This window comes from Leptodactylus fuscus, chromosome 9 (assembly GCF_031893055.1).
Source record: "Leptodactylus fuscus isolate aLepFus1 chromosome 9, aLepFus1.hap2, whole genome shotgun sequence".
Lineage (NCBI taxonomy): Eukaryota > Metazoa > Chordata > Amphibia > Anura > Leptodactylidae > Leptodactylus > Leptodactylus fuscus.
Genome location: NC_134273.1, coordinates 57,913,201 through 57,930,550, shown reverse-complemented (window position 1 = coordinate 57,930,550; position 17,350 = coordinate 57,913,201). Strand labels below are relative to the sequence as shown.

General features: G+C 40.5%; 1 protein-coding gene across 3 annotated transcripts in view; it reads right to left on the bottom strand.

Annotated features, from left to right (window-relative positions):
• LOC142218789 (glyoxal reductase-like) overlaps positions 1-17,350 on the bottom strand; it is a 98,592-nt gene that overhangs the window by 13,009 nt on the left and 68,233 nt on the right. Inside the window, exon 8 of one of the 3 annotated variants that reach the window (XM_075287717.1) lies at positions 13,204-13,308. The exons of the other annotated variants lie outside the window; for them this stretch is intronic. Coding sequence (XP_075143818.1) covers positions 13,213-13,308 — 96 coding nt within the window. The 3' untranslated portion in view covers positions 13,204-13,212. The remainder of the gene's footprint in view (positions 1-13,203; positions 13,309-17,350) is intronic. 3 annotated transcript variants of the gene reach the window in all.

Genomic DNA, 17,350 nt, shown 5'->3' with positions numbered 1-17,350 from the left:
CGTCTTGAAGAATAGAATAGAATTTTTAGAACATAACAATGGCCTTTCAGTTGGACTGGTTAAATCATTGGTTTGCTCTTTGTTTCCATCCCCCCGGTTGGCTATGACATTGTCTCAGCAAGTGTTAAGTCCTCCTTACAGTATTTCTCATGAAGTGGTACTTTGGCATGGCTGCCAGGGTATTCCCACACATGGACAATGTGACTGGAAGCAGAATAATGAGGGGACACTAAGATTCCCGGTATCACATGAAGAACAAATCATCTCCGTCTTTGGAGCATAATGGAGTTATTATTGCTGGACAAAACAATAAAATTACATATTTCACAGGCAAAAAAAGAAATGACTCCATCTATGGATTTTATATAGAGGTTTAGACAGAATAAAAGAAATATTCCAGAAAAAAATGAAACTTATTTGCCTGGTTTCTCTCTGAAACATACAGCCTTGTGTCATCTGCCTACGCTCCTTCCCAAGTAGAAGACACATATTCCTCTGTACCCACATCTGTATTATTCTTCTACAAAGCATGGATCAAACATGTCATGAAAAGAACTAAACAGAATGGGTTCTCCAAAGCACAAAGAAGTGAGGTGCAGCTGATCAGAGGTAGATCACCCCCAAAATGGAAGACACAGAAGCAGGTTTGGAGACACTAAACTACCGGCATGTACTTATAGTATAGTATCCCAAAGGCCTCAGGAGGTTATATCCAACTTCAGGACCTCAGGAGGTCCGAAGGCTTCTCAACGACGTAAGAAAATACCATATTACAGACAGGACATGAAAATGGGGCCCCATGAAATATTTTGCATTGCAGCCAGGAGCTTCAAGTTATAACTCTGGTGATGCGGCATCATTACAGCTGCCACACAGTAAACACAGTATAATCCTCCCTTATTGTAATGCCCTTGTGGCTCTCTCTCAGTATAATCAATTCCCGCTAGTTCTGGTCCCCCATACTATAACGCCACCTCATTGTGGTTTTAATAAAATGCGCAAAATAAAAAAAGCAATACTTACTTTGCCTGTTAAGAAATTATCTATAAGGCAATTTCCAAAAACAGCAGGAACTGGCTGTTGACAGAGAGCAGTAGAACAAGCAACCTAAATCTTACGTTGCACTGGGAGATAGAGACTAAGGCTACCCTAATGTCTTCACTAGAGCCTGCTGCAAATCCATTTGGTCTTGAGCCTGATTTGGACCCAGGTTATCGCCCTAAAAACTAAAATCAAACCAGGGCATATTACAAAACTGACAAGGTAGATCAAACAAATAGAACAGACCCAAATGAATAAACGTGTCCAAGCCGAGGTCAATCCGAGAACTCACAGTCAAAGCCAAAATCAGAAAACAAGAGCATAATCAGTAGACAAGCCAAGGTCAGGAGTACAGCAAGCCAGCAGATATGATCAGAGCACAGGGGCCTAACTAGTCACAACTAACTAATAGCAGGCACATGGAGAGTTGAGATCAGACTTCAAATATCCCTCCTCAGTTGATGATTGGTGCAGCGTCTCAGAGCTCTATAAGTTATTGTAAGCTTCATATGTCAACATGGGAACCTTAAGGCAACAGCAGACAGAGGGCACACATTGAGATTTCTACCATCACCCTGTTCCCCTGCAGTCTACTCCAAACTCTGGAGCTGAAGCCAGGACATGCCTCCCACTGCTCAGGACTTAAAATCTGCGACTGTCCCGCTGAATCTGATGCCATTGGGAGTTATGCTTTGAATCTAATGCTGTTAATAAAAATAAAGATATAAATATAGACTTATGTATAGATGATCAACTCCTGAAAGCTTATGATCTACCACATAAAATGTATCCATATATCTTGTAACCTTAAATATACTTTATGTGGTCCAGCATTATACTTAGTGGTTATAATATAAATATATATGATATAAATGTATTGCTAAGTATCATCTTATGTTTCGTTTCATGTTCCTTAAGCCTAAAATTCATCTATTTGCGTGTGTAGATTGTTGATAAATGTTTCATACAAGTTTCCTGCTCCTTTGACAACTTTATTTATTTTTAGCATATTCAGTTAGTAAGAAATACACAAATGTAAACAGAAGGAAATAACATATTTAGGAGATAAGATAGGTGGCATTTTAAAGGGGTTGTCCACGATAAACTGAAAATTAACCCCTAAACTAAACTCCCTCCCCACCTAATCCCTAATCCACTCCTTCCCCATCAATACTTATCAAGCCTTTCTGTGTCTGGGGAACGGCTCTTCCTCCTCTTCCTTGTCTTCTAGAAGTGGGAAGAATACATTAGCTAGGGAGATAGGGGGAGGGTGGGAGGGGCTAGTAATGGGCAGGATCACTAGGATAAAAGGAGAAAGAGGAGGGTGGGAGGGGCTAGATGTAGTGACACACAGAGTGTTTTGTAACAGAGTGAAAGAGGAGGAGGGGGGCTGAGTGAGAGGGAACTATTATAGCAGCACAGAAGGAAGCTATACCATGTAAACAAATGAAGAGGCTGCTAGCAATTGCCAGAGACATCCAGAAAGCACTCCAAACACTGCTAAAGGTATATGGGCGTACTTATTAACCCATCACTAGCACTAACAGACCTTTGTTTAATTAAAAAAAAAAATTGCCAGAAAATCCCTTTTAACCCCCTATAGACCCGGCCATTTTTCGGTTTCGCATTTTTGGTTTTCCCTCCACACATTTCAAGAGCCCTTTTTTATTTTTCAGTTCACAGAGTCACCTGATGGCTTATTGTTTGCGAAAAAATTGCAAAATGTACTTTGTAATTGCACCATTCAATATGCTGTGCTGCAAAAAAAATCTGAATGAGATGCAATTGGAGAGAAAATGCATTTGCGCATTTTTATTTTTACAGCATTCACTGAGTGGTAAAAATGACATGTTATTAGAGACGAGCGAACACTATTCGAAACAGCCGTTTCGAATAGCACGCTCCCATAGAAATGAATGGAAGTGGCCAGCATGCAGACTTTGCCGGCGGCTTAACCCCCGTGTGCCGGCTACGTCCATTCATTTCTATGGGAGCGTGCTATTCGAAACGGCTGTTTCAAATAGTGTTTGCTCATCTCTACATGTTACCTATATTCTGAGTGTCAGTATGAACACAGCGATACCAAATTTATATCGTATTTGCAATGTTTTGTTAAAAAATGAAAAACTTTGCAAAATAGGAAAAAAAAAATTGTGTCGCCATGTTGTGACACCTGTAACTTTTTCATATTTACATGTATGGAGCTGGGTATAGCGTCTTTTTATGCGGGACAAGATGACGTTTTTATTGACACCATTTGGGGAAATATCTGATGGTTTGATCACTTTTTATTCAATTTTTTATCGAAGGCAAAGTGTTGAAAAAAACGCTATTTGATGATCTTGATTTGTTTTGCCGCTACGCCGTTCACCGTATGGGAGAAATATTTTAATAGTTCGGGCATTTTGGAGCGCGAGGATACCTAATCTGTTTATGGTTCCTCTTGTTTATTTCATTTTAGATCTGATCTAGGGAAAGGGGGGTGTTTTGAACTTTTGTATTTTTTTAAAAAAAAATTTATACTTTAATAAAAAATTTTTTTCTTCTTTTACTTTTATGATCAAACCCCTTAGGGACCTTGAACCCTAGGGGATCTAATCGCTCATACAATACACAGCAATACTACTGTATTGCAGTGAATAGCAAAATGCCATCACTTCTATTAGACACTGCCTCTGGCTGCGTGTAATAGCTATAGTGCAATGACAATCGTGGGAGTCTTCAATAGACTCCTGGATATGATAGCCACCGAATGCGTGTGCAATTTAGACGCCACGGTCCCTTTTGACCGCAGTGTGTAAAGGGTTAACAGCTGCGATTGGTGCGGGTACCAATTGCTGCTGTTAGTGACGGGTGCCGGTTGTATTATAAGGCCGGCATCCACCCTGTATGAAGAGAGCTCAGCTCCTGAGCTCTCGCCGTACATCCCCATGCGATCCAGGATGTACTATTACTATTATGTTCCAATCTACCAAAGGACATAAAAGTTTGCTAAATAAAAAAATAAATACAAGGGAACAATTGCCATTTGTATCTGTCTACATTAATTTCAATGTCGAAAAAAGGACAGATAGCCTTGTTGTGTTTTTTTTCTTCTATTTAAAAAAAAAAGGATGACAAACAGAAGGAATCTTGTCTTTTTACATCACTGAAGTTAACATAGAAAGATAAAACAAAGTATTCTGACCTGTTTGTATATATCTAGCAAAATGTGATGGATTAGAACAACAGACTCATTAGTGCAATCTATCTGTATGAGTATTTCCAGCTATTATATGACTCAGTTTCTGCATTTTAGTAGATTTCCACTCTGCAAACCTTTAATTTTCAGTTGTTTCAGAACTAATGGGTAGAGATTAGCTATAATGATCTCTCTGAAACTCATACAGAAAGTAGAGGAGAATCTGCTCACCTAATTCTGTTTTTCAGTATCGGACAGGATATTATTAGGATACACTAACCTGTATTGATGTTTAGGGTTTCCATCCCCGAACCCATTTAAAAAATGCAGAGAGAAAAGTGCTGCATGTGAATGGAGAAGGCAGCATCTTATCACACTACACTTGCTTTCAGTCCTAAGGGCAGAAAGTGATAGATCGGTGACATAAAATCTCCTAACTCACATTGTAGTTTCTAAACGTATTCCTATGAGAATTAGTTTCCGACTCTCTCCTGCCTCCTGTCTATAATAAGATTCTCCATGTTAGCTCGTACAAGTAGGAAGCAGGGGACAATGGGATACACAGGAGATTCTGCACACAGCACTTAGCAGAGACAAGCAGTGTAGATCAGGGGAGTGCTACAACTGCAGCTAATCATTAGCTGATTTAGAAGAACATCCCTTTGTAGCTCCTTGATATATCATGTATACTCTGAATGGTTGTATCAAAGACATTTCACTATATGTCCTGTGACTGTTTGGCCATCTAATTCAACTGATCCGACACTCCTGAAGCCTGACCAGGGTTGGACTGGCCCGCCGGGGAATCCCCCGGTGGGCCCCGAGCCCTGACTGAAAGTTTTCATTTTACCAATGCAGATGCATTGGTCGGGGCCCGATCGGGATGGCTGCCTGACAGATACTATACTAAAGGAAATGCACTGAACATTTCTTTTGTCTGCCGAAAGAATCCACAAAAAGGCTCCGGAATATTATCCAGCATTCTGTATAGTTATATTTGCATTACTTCTATGCTTGCAAGTCCACCGAGTTCTCGGTGATACAATAAAAAATAAAATGAAAAAAGCAGCAATTATTGGTATATTGCTATACTCTATATGCTCTGTGCACGCCTATGAATGTCATCCTATACAGCCACTGCAAAAATATAGCTTCGGAAATAAGTGTAATAAATGAGAACTGATGACTTCCAGTTATTTTTTTCTGCAGTTGGGGGATGGGGAGTCCTCTGTACGATGCTTATAACTGATGGGGTTGATAATTTGCAATATATTATTTTACATATTGTAAATATTAATACAGGTGACCTTTTATTATCTTATGTATTATTCAAGTAGACAGAGCTTGTACAAATAGAAGAAAAGCAAAGTGCAGAATAACAAGTACCGAGGCCAAAGACACCGAAGAGAAGCCTAATAGAGTCACCAATAATGTCACGAAATGAGAGTCATGAGACTGAAGGGCAATGGAGGATGGAGAAAAGTGAGTGTTAACTAGAAAGCGTTACATGTACATTTCCACTTACATTTGCATACAATAAAACATCTTTCCAACACATGTACAAAAATGTATTCACTTGTATTATTGGGACAAAAATAAAATGTAGTAAAGAGTAGAGATGAGCGAGTACTGTTCGGATCAGCCGAAACACACTGGGTGCAGGAGAACGATACTAAAACACCCTGTCATCCCAAAAATAGCTCCCACCCTAACAAGGGTGGTCCCAAAACAGACCCTAACAGCCCTATTTGTGTCTCCTGCTGACGCGTTTCGCTCATCGGGCATATTTAGAAGAAGGACTCGGTGATCCAAGATGCAGAGCTTCAAGCCCTGAGTGCAGGGGAGCTCAAAATCCCATATCTGGCACCCCTACCCATCAGCTGATGCAGAAGCTTTGGCTACTAGAAGTAGCACAGTGCATGAAGCGGTGTTCGATAGAAGTTGACAGCTCTGTACACTGTGTAGTGCCTGTGCTAACTTACTGCATCAGTATCTAATGTAACTATTGTACTCTAGCGACTCTATAGCAACAGAGAGTATCGGTTAGTGCTGGGATGTGGACTTAACACTTGATGATCATTTGGAATAACTTAGTGCACTGGTTTCATAGCTGTGCGATCAAATATCATGGAATGGAGACACTGTCAGGCCTCTCCTTCACATTACATGTACTGTAGTCCTTAATGCACCAGAGATAGGCTTTGTGTATGCTATTCAAGTGGATAGGAGCTGAGCTGCAATAACGTGGCACCAAAGCTACACAGTGTACAGAGCCAACTACATATATACAGGTTTATATTTTTTGATTTAGGCTAAATTCACACTGTTTGGGATATTTCAAACATACCCCCTTCACCTTACAGGGGACAAAGAGTGTCCTTTTGAGATCCATAGGGCTAATATACATCAGCATACCTCGTATATTAAGCTGTATGGAAAAGCACAATCAGTATCTTTTGTGTTTTTAAATAAATATTAAAGCGCAACTAAAACTTTTGGACAACTTTTTATTTTCTGGCTGTATGTGTCATTAATAACTTTACTAACAAAATTTGTCTCCTTTCTGTGAAGTCCTGCATTTTCACTCTTTCCCTTGTTTCTCTATTGAGAGCTGTCCTTGCTTCTTATTTCTCGATGTGTACAGTGTACAGGCTGTGTGAAGTGAAGAGAAAATGCGGATGGGGGGGGGGACACTTGAAAAGGCTATCTATATCTCAGACATTGTATAATATAACTTATTTTTGGGGGTATGGAACCTTGGAACTCCAGCTGTTGTGAAACTACAACTCCCATCATGCTCCATTCACTTCCATGGGAATTCCAAGAACAGCAGAGAAAGTATGCATGCTGGGAGTTGTAGTTTTGCAACAGCCGGAGGGCCGAAGGTTCCCTACCCCTATGGGGATAACGTCCATAGAGAGTCTCATCTTTCATGTGACAGTAAGGATACTAGTGTCATCATTTCCAGAGATTCCACTGGTTGAAAACAAAGTCAGGATTGGGATATTTAAATGCCTTTGCAGCTATAACATATAGTTCACCGTACACGATGAGAAGCAGGAACAGCTCTCAATAGAGAAGTATGTGAAAGCGTGAAAAAAATCAGGATTTCACAGAAAGGAGCCAACATTTGATATTAAAGTATTTTACAAAATGTATTAATGACACAGATACTGCCAGAAAATCAAAAGTGGTCTGAAAGTTTTGTTCTGTTTTAAATTAATATTAAATAACATTATATTAAGATACAGTGGTATACTTAGAGATACATATCAGGAAATCTGTCTGACATATTGTATACTGTAATGCCAGTGTACTCAGTAAGAGGAATTTATTAAGACTGTTTTTATCTACACCAGCCTTAATAAAGTCCCCAGCTACCATGCGGCACTCCTGAATTATTAAATAGCTTTGGCGTGTTAATAAATCACATGCGCTGTTCTGTGCCAGAATGGAAATCTATAGAACTCCCATCAGTTTTCTGGCATGAGCTATAATAAGTTTGTCAGGCCAAGGTGTCCCCATCCCGCACTCCGTCCTACTCTGGACACTATTGGAAAAAGTGCCGAGAAAAGCACAGCATGGGGGATTTAGCACAAGGAAGGGCAATGTGCCAACACTGCACCACATTAACTCCCATTTATGCCATAAACCTGTACAGGTTGGCGCTGGCTTAGTGCTTAGTATTGTAGCAGTGCAATGCTGGATTCTTGGGTTCGAATTCAGCCAAAAACAACATCTACAAGGAGTCTGTATGTTCACCCCGTGTTTGCAGGGTTTCCTCCGGGTACTCTGGTTTCCTCCCACACTCCAAAGACATACTGATAGGAAATTTAGATTGTGAGCCCTACATGGGACAGTAACTGACAATATCTGTAAATATGCAGAATATGAAGGTGCTATATAAGTAAAATAAATATATACAAGAGCTGATTATTCACCTTCCCTGTCTATCACCTTTGCTTATAAGGTGTACTTACTTGTACTCATACCATAAAGCTGTACTATCAGGTAACTATAATAAAGCATCCTATAGTCACACTATGTGAATTTATTCCCGGGCTTCTGTATCGTACAGGCTGTGTCATGACTTCCTGAGCCTGACCGCCTGAGCAGTTAGGTTATAGATATGGTAGAATGAGTCAGGGATGTTATTCTCCTGATGTATTGTTTCTGGGCTGTACAAGTAGGATTCTCCCAGACTACTAAAAATCCATTGTTAACAGTTTGTGAATAGAGAAAAGATTTACTGACCTAATCCCCGGAATATCAGTAGACGCAAACACTGTATAGAATGAGATCCCTGAAAATGAAGTCATGTGAATAGGATCTCAGGCTTTTCTGTGATAAGAACCTGCCAAGGTTAGCTATAGAATATAGGTTAGCGTCCACAGCTACAGTATATTGGGATTTAAAACTGACTTTTTATTAAAATTAGAATTTAGGAGACTTCCCATGAAAACAAGTAATCCCCTATCCATAAGATAGATAGATACAAGTGCTGCCGACCACCAAACCATTCAGGACAGGAGACCCGCACTGATCTGAAACGTGTCCCCTATCCCACGAATAGGAGAGAACTTGCTTTTGTGGGAAAACCACTTTAGGCTAAGGCTCTACATTGTAGAAACGCAGCTTCTTTGCTTCCAGATTTTGCTGCGTTTTTTTGAGCCAAAGCCATGAGTGGATTAAGTAGAAGTATAAAAGCTTCCTATATATTCCCCATTCCTCTTGTAGCCATTCTTGGCTTTGGCTGAAAAAAACGCAGCAAAATCTGCAACAAAAAAAGCTGTGTTTCCACAACGTGGGGCCTCAGCCTTAATGTGGCCATCCACCCTGCTAAAAGATTTGTCTCCACATGTGATAGACATGGTGCTGAAGGTTCACGGTTGTCTCTCTGACTTAGAGTCAGTGCTGCAGAGTCAACTGCATGAAACTGAGCAATGGCCACAGCAGCAATGGAGGACATCGGGTGAGTACTTTATACATGGTAATGTATAGTCAATATTTTTAACATGGTGCTTTGACGTTACCATAATCTTGACAGGGCAATTGTATTATAGATTTACATGGTTGTATAACTAGCACCTATAGAAATCAGTTAGCCATACCTTCTTGCATGTACATACAGGGCCATTAGAAGACCTACCGGATTCCATTTGGTTGTATATAGCTGGGATTGCTATATGATAGATGCCTGATATGTCCACATTCGTGGCTTTATTATTGATTTCTAAGGATGCTATATTGGTAAGGAAATACGTGACACTGGTTACTCTCGGGACTATACTGGAGGACATATCTTAGTAACACCATCATTTTACAAAATAGCATTAGGTGTAGTGTTAAAGTAACACCATCATCTACATAAAAATGTATAGACCATATTGTGAAGGGTGCGAAATACGGTGAGAAAAAGTGGTTTTAGTGACTCTGCATGTCAGATCCTTTTTAAGGTCGCACCTTCACACAGTAAACGAAGCAAACTATGGCTCCTATATACAAAGGTATTACGGTATATACTGGAGAAAATCTACCATCGATTTTGCTGCAAATCGCATGTGGTTTTACCCCTGCTATATGGAAAGGGATGAAATAATGAAAATCCACAACAGACATTGGTTTGCTGCAGATTTTAACCTCTGCATTGCCTGTCAATGCTGCGTGAGTGATTTTGAGTGAGTGAGTCCGAAACAAACCACTACGGATTTTACTCACACAGATCTGACTTTAGTTCTATTTCTGCATTGTATAGAGCCAAAATATGGATTATCCAGACTTCTGTGGCCATACTCACCTCCACATGCCTCCAATTTCTTAATGAGCTTTTTTTTAATTAGTAGGAACCTGAAAGTGCCCCTGTCAATTAATGGAAACAAAGATGGGGTTATCAGGTTTGGGGTCCTAAACCCCAGCAGCCTAAGGACATATTGTTGGTTTAGGGTTCCTAAATCTGTGACAGGTTGCCTTTAATTAAAACATGAAGGACCATTCAGCAACACATTCACCTACAGAAAAGGATTTTGGATATACATTACTAAAGATACCTTTACTAGTTACAGTATTTCCAGAATCATCTCTTGTTAAAGGGGCTGTCCAAGACTACATATTAATAGCCTGTCCTTAGGATAGGTTATCAGTATGACACAGGTAGGTACAACCATGATCAGCTGATATCTGCACAGTGTACAGAGCAGACTGCTCTGTACACTATTTAGTGACTGTGATATTGAACCTCTGTTCCCATTCCACTGAGTCTGCTTCTGGCTCTGTAGACTGTGTAGTTACTGATGTGATTTTCGTGACTTATCCTGAGGATGGCTCTTAGTATCTAAGTCCTAAAAAACCCTTTAATGTCACCTGAACCTGTAAATTTGAGAGGATCAGCTGATGGACAAATTTGTATCCAGACTTTTCCCTGACAGTATACTTAGCAGTGGCTTACGCACCTGTCTCTATTAATAACACAGCCGAAAGCTTTCTAAAGTGTAGGCTGTCTTAGGGTAAGTTCACACGGGTTTTTTTGGTAAAGATTTTCACATGGAATCTGCGTCAAAATCCAGCTCAAAAAAACGCCTCCCACTGAAATCAATGGGAGACGGTCATTTCCTTTGTCCGTTAACGGTTTGTTCCCGCTCATGGAAGCAACATGCCCTTTCTTCAGGCAGATTCCAGGGCAGATTCAGCCACAGACGTCCGCCTTGCGACACTCCCTCCCAACTAGGCCCACTGCGTCAAAGTCCGTTCCTAAAAAATCCGCGGCAAGATAGGGCAGCTCGCTTCTTTTTTCCGCTACTAGCTAGTGGAAAAAAAGAAGTGAGCGGTTCCCATTGAAGTCAATGGGAGCTGGTTTTGGAGGCAGATTTTGAGGCGGATTCCACGTCAAAATCCGCTCCAAAAAACTCCATGTGAACATACCCTTAAGGAGCCAGACTATGCTATAAATAAGATATAACTCACTCACCTAAGAACAGACTTTCAATCCTCCTGATACGGATTTGCATATACAGTGTGGGAATAATTCATTATTTCTATCTCGTGAGGTTAAGCTGTTTACTTTGTGTAATGTGGCTGCCCAACCTGTTTCATTTTCACCCCACAGTTTTTATCCTGTTGTTTTAAGTTATGAAACCAACCCTCAATATTGTTTTTTTATGTAACTTATGCTACACAATATCATGTGGACAACAACAATTGGGCAATTATATACTGCACAGCTGGGTGTTGTCACCAGCAGCCACAATGCTACCGTGTGGTTATCATACTATTTCCATATAGTGCATGTCTAAGATTTCAGTTTGTCCACGTTTCAGTGAATGGGGCAAAGCTGCAATACCAGACACAGCCCACTGACAAAAGGGGAGCTGTTTCTGGAATTACTAAATCGCATACAAAACACTTTAACTCTTACTAGATCTGATCTTAAGTGTATTAATGACACAAATACTTCCAGAATATAAAAAGTTGTCCTAAAGTTAAGTTACACTTTAAGGCCGAGGCCCCACGTTGCGGAAACGCAAGGGTTTTTTTTGCGGATTTTACAGTGTTTTTTTGAGCCAAAGCCAAGAATAGCTACAAACAGAATGGGAAATATATAGGAAGTTCTTATAAGTTCTTATCCTCAATCCACTCCTGGCTTTGGCTTAAAAATCTGCAACAAAACAATAAATTGCCATAAGTTTATCACTGCTCTTAGGCTCTTTGTGTCAGAACAAGCAGTCTATAAAAGCCCATAGAAGCAAATACAAATTCTAACAGCTGATACGTTGCAAAAGGATGTTGGAAGGGATGAAAAATGTGGTGAGATGGATGGCCCTATAAATTATTGTCAGGACCCTGAACTCAATGTTATTTACTTAAAACGGAAACAGGAAATACGTCTAACCCTAACTACATAAATCTATCATTGTCCATAATGGGGAGTCCCCGAAAACTATTGTGAAATGTTATTTTAATAATCCCAGAGACTGGGTTTGGAAAATCATTAAAGGGTAAATCTCATCTTGGCAAATCACGGTGGAGATGGGAGTAACTGCTCTCCGTAGCGAAACCCCATGGCCAGGATTTATGGTAATAGCCGAGCAGTGGTGGTCTATGCTGTTCCCGTAACCCTCGGAGAGGAGAATGGGGGCTATGGGAACAGGGCAGCACAGACGGACTGCGCTGTTTCCGTAACCTCAGAGCTCCATTTCACCTCTGTGGGGTATACAGCAACAGCACAGAGCAACACTACTTGACTTTTTCCATAAGGGTAAGTTTTTTGGTCAGGATTTCGAGGCCATATCCGCCTCAAAATCCTGACCAAAAAGACAGCTCAGGAGTGTTTTCCAGGAGCCGTTTCTTCCGGCTCCCGGAATAAAGAAGCGAGGTGCTCATTCTTCAGGCCGTTTCACCTCACGATTCGGCCTGAAGACACTCCTTCCTCCGGAGTGGGCCCATTCATTGGGCCTAATTCGGAGCGGAGTGCGCGGCTGGATGTCGGTGCAGTGCACCGGCTTTCAGTCGCGGCTACCCGGCTTTTGGACCGGAACCTGAGGCGGCCTCCGCCTCAGGTTCCGGTCCAAAAAACCTAGTGCGATCTTACCATAAAAGGGGTTGGGATTTAGACAGCAATTTACCAAATTGGGAATAACCCTTTAACACTCTTGATGCCAGAACATATCATACCACCAATACTATATATTTCCTTAAAAGAGGCATCTGATATAATGTAATAATAACGCCTAGCACTCTACAGTCACCTTTGTGCAATTTTGCATCAAATAGCAACATTTTGTAAAAGGAAAAAAACTAAAATACTTATAGGAAAAAATAAACCTTGAATGTACAAGACTTCTGGCACCGAATGTCTTCAGGTACCAACATTTGCTTTAATACATAGGACAAAATGTAAATGGCAATAACGTATGATATGTGGTAAAGATTACTATATTACTCTACACAGAGAAAGTAATATAAGAAGTGTTAATGGATGTTCCAACCTTTGACAGCTACAATACATTGGTAGGATCCCAGGACACGTGCCGTCCATCATGCAAGGAATTTAAGGTGCAGACGTCCTCATCTGCTAGAGTAAAACCCAACACCTGGGGAGATGCAGGCTGGTTAGTGTGTCAGGAGAATGGGCACATGGGTTATCATACAATGTTAGGACTACACAACCTATGACAAAGCGTGTTCACATGTTCTAGACATACCGTGCAATTATTATAGGAATTAATGCAAGATTAGTTTAGTAATAAAGACTATACTGGCAGTGACAAGGTGAGGTATATGAAAGTCATTGAAATACATGATGCCATACTGACATAAACTATTCAATATTAATGGCTGCTCCTTAGACTAGACCATCAATATTAGATGTGATCCCTGAAGATCACCTGCCTGTAGGAACCAGTAGTGGGGGCCACCTAGGCTGACTGATCATTACAGTCCTGCTTGCTTTTTGGATGCTACTGTTCTGAGTGGCAGGAACCGATCTCAACTCTATCTGTGTCCAAAGGTGGAGAACAGAGTGCCCCTTTACTCAGCCCTGTAAGGAGGTGCAATAAGCAGTGAGCCGCAAACATCATTACAGCCAGCGCCTGCAAGAAAGTTCATGGGAACTGGGTTGGGTATATATATGTTTTTTTTATTTGCATGTAACACTGGTGAGGGGGCCCCATGTGGGAATATTTTGAATAGGGCCCACTAATGTATTAAATCAGCCCTGATTCACTTTAATGGAATGAAGAAATAGTGGGTTGTAATACCAAATGTACAGACCTGGGTCTATTAAACAATGAGCAGTACCGGCGAGCGCTTGGCCCCTTCCATCAACAGATCGACACAGTTGCCAAGAGTCAGACCTCCACTAATCTAACACTGATGGCGTATTGTAAGAACAGGCCATCACATTGAATAGTTTTTGCCAATATGATATGAGGAGCAGTCTATAGGTGTACGCTAAGACCTGATAAACGGTGGTACTGAGAGCTGGATCTCTGCCAATCTAATATTGATGGCGTATGGACAGGTGATCAGGTTCCAAAGTCCTGGACAACTTTTTACATATATATAATTTAAAGGGGTATGGTATTCAGGTACTATAATAAAGTGTTAGTCAATGTCATGATGTACTACAGCGTGAACCCCAGTAAGTTCAGAATAAAGTACTGAGGTGAAATCTAATTTTTTAACACAACTATTTCTTTGTATTTGGTGGTACATATGAGGCCTGTGCAAATCTAAGTTCAGACAGTCCTAGATATTGGTGGCAGTCCAAAGTCTTCACCAATGCAGTCCTTATTACCTGTCCACTTTACTTGTCATAGGTGACATCATTTGAGATCTTTCTCTATAACTTGAGGCAATGCTGGACACCTGTATAAAATATTTCAGCATACTTCACAATGGGGGCAAACAGGACGTCAATGACGGCTGACATTTTGTGACATAGCACTTCTCCCAATTGTTGTTCTAAGGACCTGACAGGAGAAGCAAAAGAGATGACAGAATGTGTGTATCTTTCTGCTGCGATTAGGAGAGCCGTGAAAGGAACGTCTATCTCCTATTATCAGCCACGCTGAAGACATAGACTAATGTACAGTGCTGTTATGTGTCACATAGATACTAACAGATGACGGAGGGTTGAAATAATTTTACATTAGTCTTTTATTAACTTTAGTTGTACAAAAGAAAGGGGCCGCTAAGATCTGTAGTGTAGAACAGGAAAACAGCATATAATATTCCATTATTCTCCTCAAGGTCGCGGTTCTTCCTTGCAGAGGTTTCCTCTGCGAACTTTCAATTTCAATTATCCCTCTAGGGAAACCACCGAGCTTTCGGTAGGTATAATTGACAATCTGCGATTTCCAAAGCCACGTCGGTTTTGGAAATCACGACGTATCCGCAGCACGGTTTTTACCGCAAAGTGAGAATGGGATTCGCCAGAGTCCCATCCACTTTGCTCTGACTGTACAACACCACGTTTACGCCATGTGGAGCCCCAGCATTAGGTAACAGTCAAAAAGCATTGCAGAAAGTCCGCAGAGTTTACGTAGATATGATTGACATGCTGTGCTTCGCAAAATGCTTACGTTCTTGAAATGGCAACATTTCCGATGTGGATGTTTTTTGGCAATGTGTGGATTAGCCAGAATCCCATACACTGTCCATATAATGTAAAACATTGTGCGCTGCGTCTTCGCAACGTGGGGCCCTGTTCTTAAAGCTGTTGTCACATCCAGTCTTTTTGGTGGCAGTTTTTGCTGCACCAAAATCAGAAGAGAATCAAGCTGGAATGAGAAGTATAGGTATAGGGAAGTATAATTTCACACTGAGTTTTTTGGTCAGGAATTTGATGCGGATTCTGCCTCTAAATCCGCCTCCAAAAAATGTCTCACAATACAGTCCTATGTAATCCACTTCTAATTTTTTCCCGCTAGCGGTATTTTCCGCTAATAGAAAAAAGAAGCGACATGACCTTACTTGAGCTGAAAAAACCAACAGGAGTCAATAGGAGGTGGAAAATCCATGTCACGGTTTTTGGACACGGATTTTGGTGCAGAATTGTTAAAAACCGCTTCAAAAACAGCTAGCGGTTTTTCTGTCTCCCATTGATTCCTGTTGTTTTTTTTTCAGGCGGAATCCGCCTGAAGGAAAGGTCAAGTAACTTCTTTTTTCCACTATAGGTAAAAAAAAATACATCAAAAAAAGCCTGACAATTTTTCCTGACCAAATTACTCGGCAAAAAACTCAGTGTGAACTTAGCCTAATGGTCCATTCACACGGAGGAAAGCGGTGAGGAATTTGGTCTGGAATTTCAGCGCTGAAAAAAAAGCCTCCCATTGACTTCAACGGGTTTCTGCTAGCAGAAAAAGAAACCCATTAAAGTCAATGGGAAGCTTTTCTCAGCACTGATATTCCACATCAAAATCCTCACCGTTTTCCTCCGTGTGAATGGACCCTTAGACCTTCTTCTTTATCTCTAATTCCTTTTGAATTCATTTCGGCCTCTCACGCAAAAGTCTGCAGAAAAATACTGCCCCAAAAGATCGTGTGACATCAGTCCAACAACCACAATGTTTTAGTCCTTAATGACCTTAACATTTTTTCTTTTTGGACTACCAAAATCATTTTTGCTGCATTTTTTTCAGGATACATAAGGCTATTTTATTAACTTTTTTAATTTTCTTTTTAAGTTTTATTAATGTTGACCTGCACAAAAAATAATGGATTCCTCTTTTGTTTTTTCTTTGTGTTTTAATTAATTGTTTTGAAACTTATGTTTCTCTATATATTTTTGATATAATATATTTTAATATTGCAGCTGTAACTGGGGCATTCAGTGGTAAAAAGCCACTTCCCACTGTCTATTATATTGTGTGAGTGACTGAGCTAAGGTCTCAATCACACGAAAGTGACAAACGTGTTTTCAGAACACATTTCTTTCAATGGGGGCAGAAATTTTAAGACAGGCACATATCGTACACCAGTCTTAATAATGGGCCCGACTGGTGCTGGAACAGAGAGATTTATAAAGAGACTGTGGCTTCTTCATAAACCAATCGAATGTCCCTGCACCAGAATGGAAATCTATGCCGGTTAGGAACTGGAGTAAATCTCATTCTAACTAAGGCCAGAAAACCGATGTCAGTTGTAATAAAACTGTTGGGCCAGGGCATTGCCATCATAGTCTACCCCTCTCACAAACCCTTAAAAACTGACATACCGTATCCTTGTCCATTAGGAGCGCCAAATAAACCTGATAGCAATCAATAGATTTGTTTCCGATGGATGTAAAATGGATCAGTGGGTTGGGTCCAAAAAGTCAGACCAATGAAATGCATCCATTTTTTTTTTAATGGTCAGTTAAAAATGGATGCCAAATAATGATACATGGCCGTAAAGATAAAGCGGACTGGATGCAAAATCCCATCAAAATTGATCAAGTATCTCTGTATTTCACGACTCTTACATCTGTCAAAAATGGCATTGTTATGTGAATAGCACCTTAGAGTTTTTGTAATATAATGCACCGTGTAAACTCAACCGAAACTCAGGGACACGAAGTGCAATGGGTTAGTCGTTTCGCCAGCAGCTAAACCACTACAAAGTATAATAGCAGTGTAGTAATGGATGGCATTT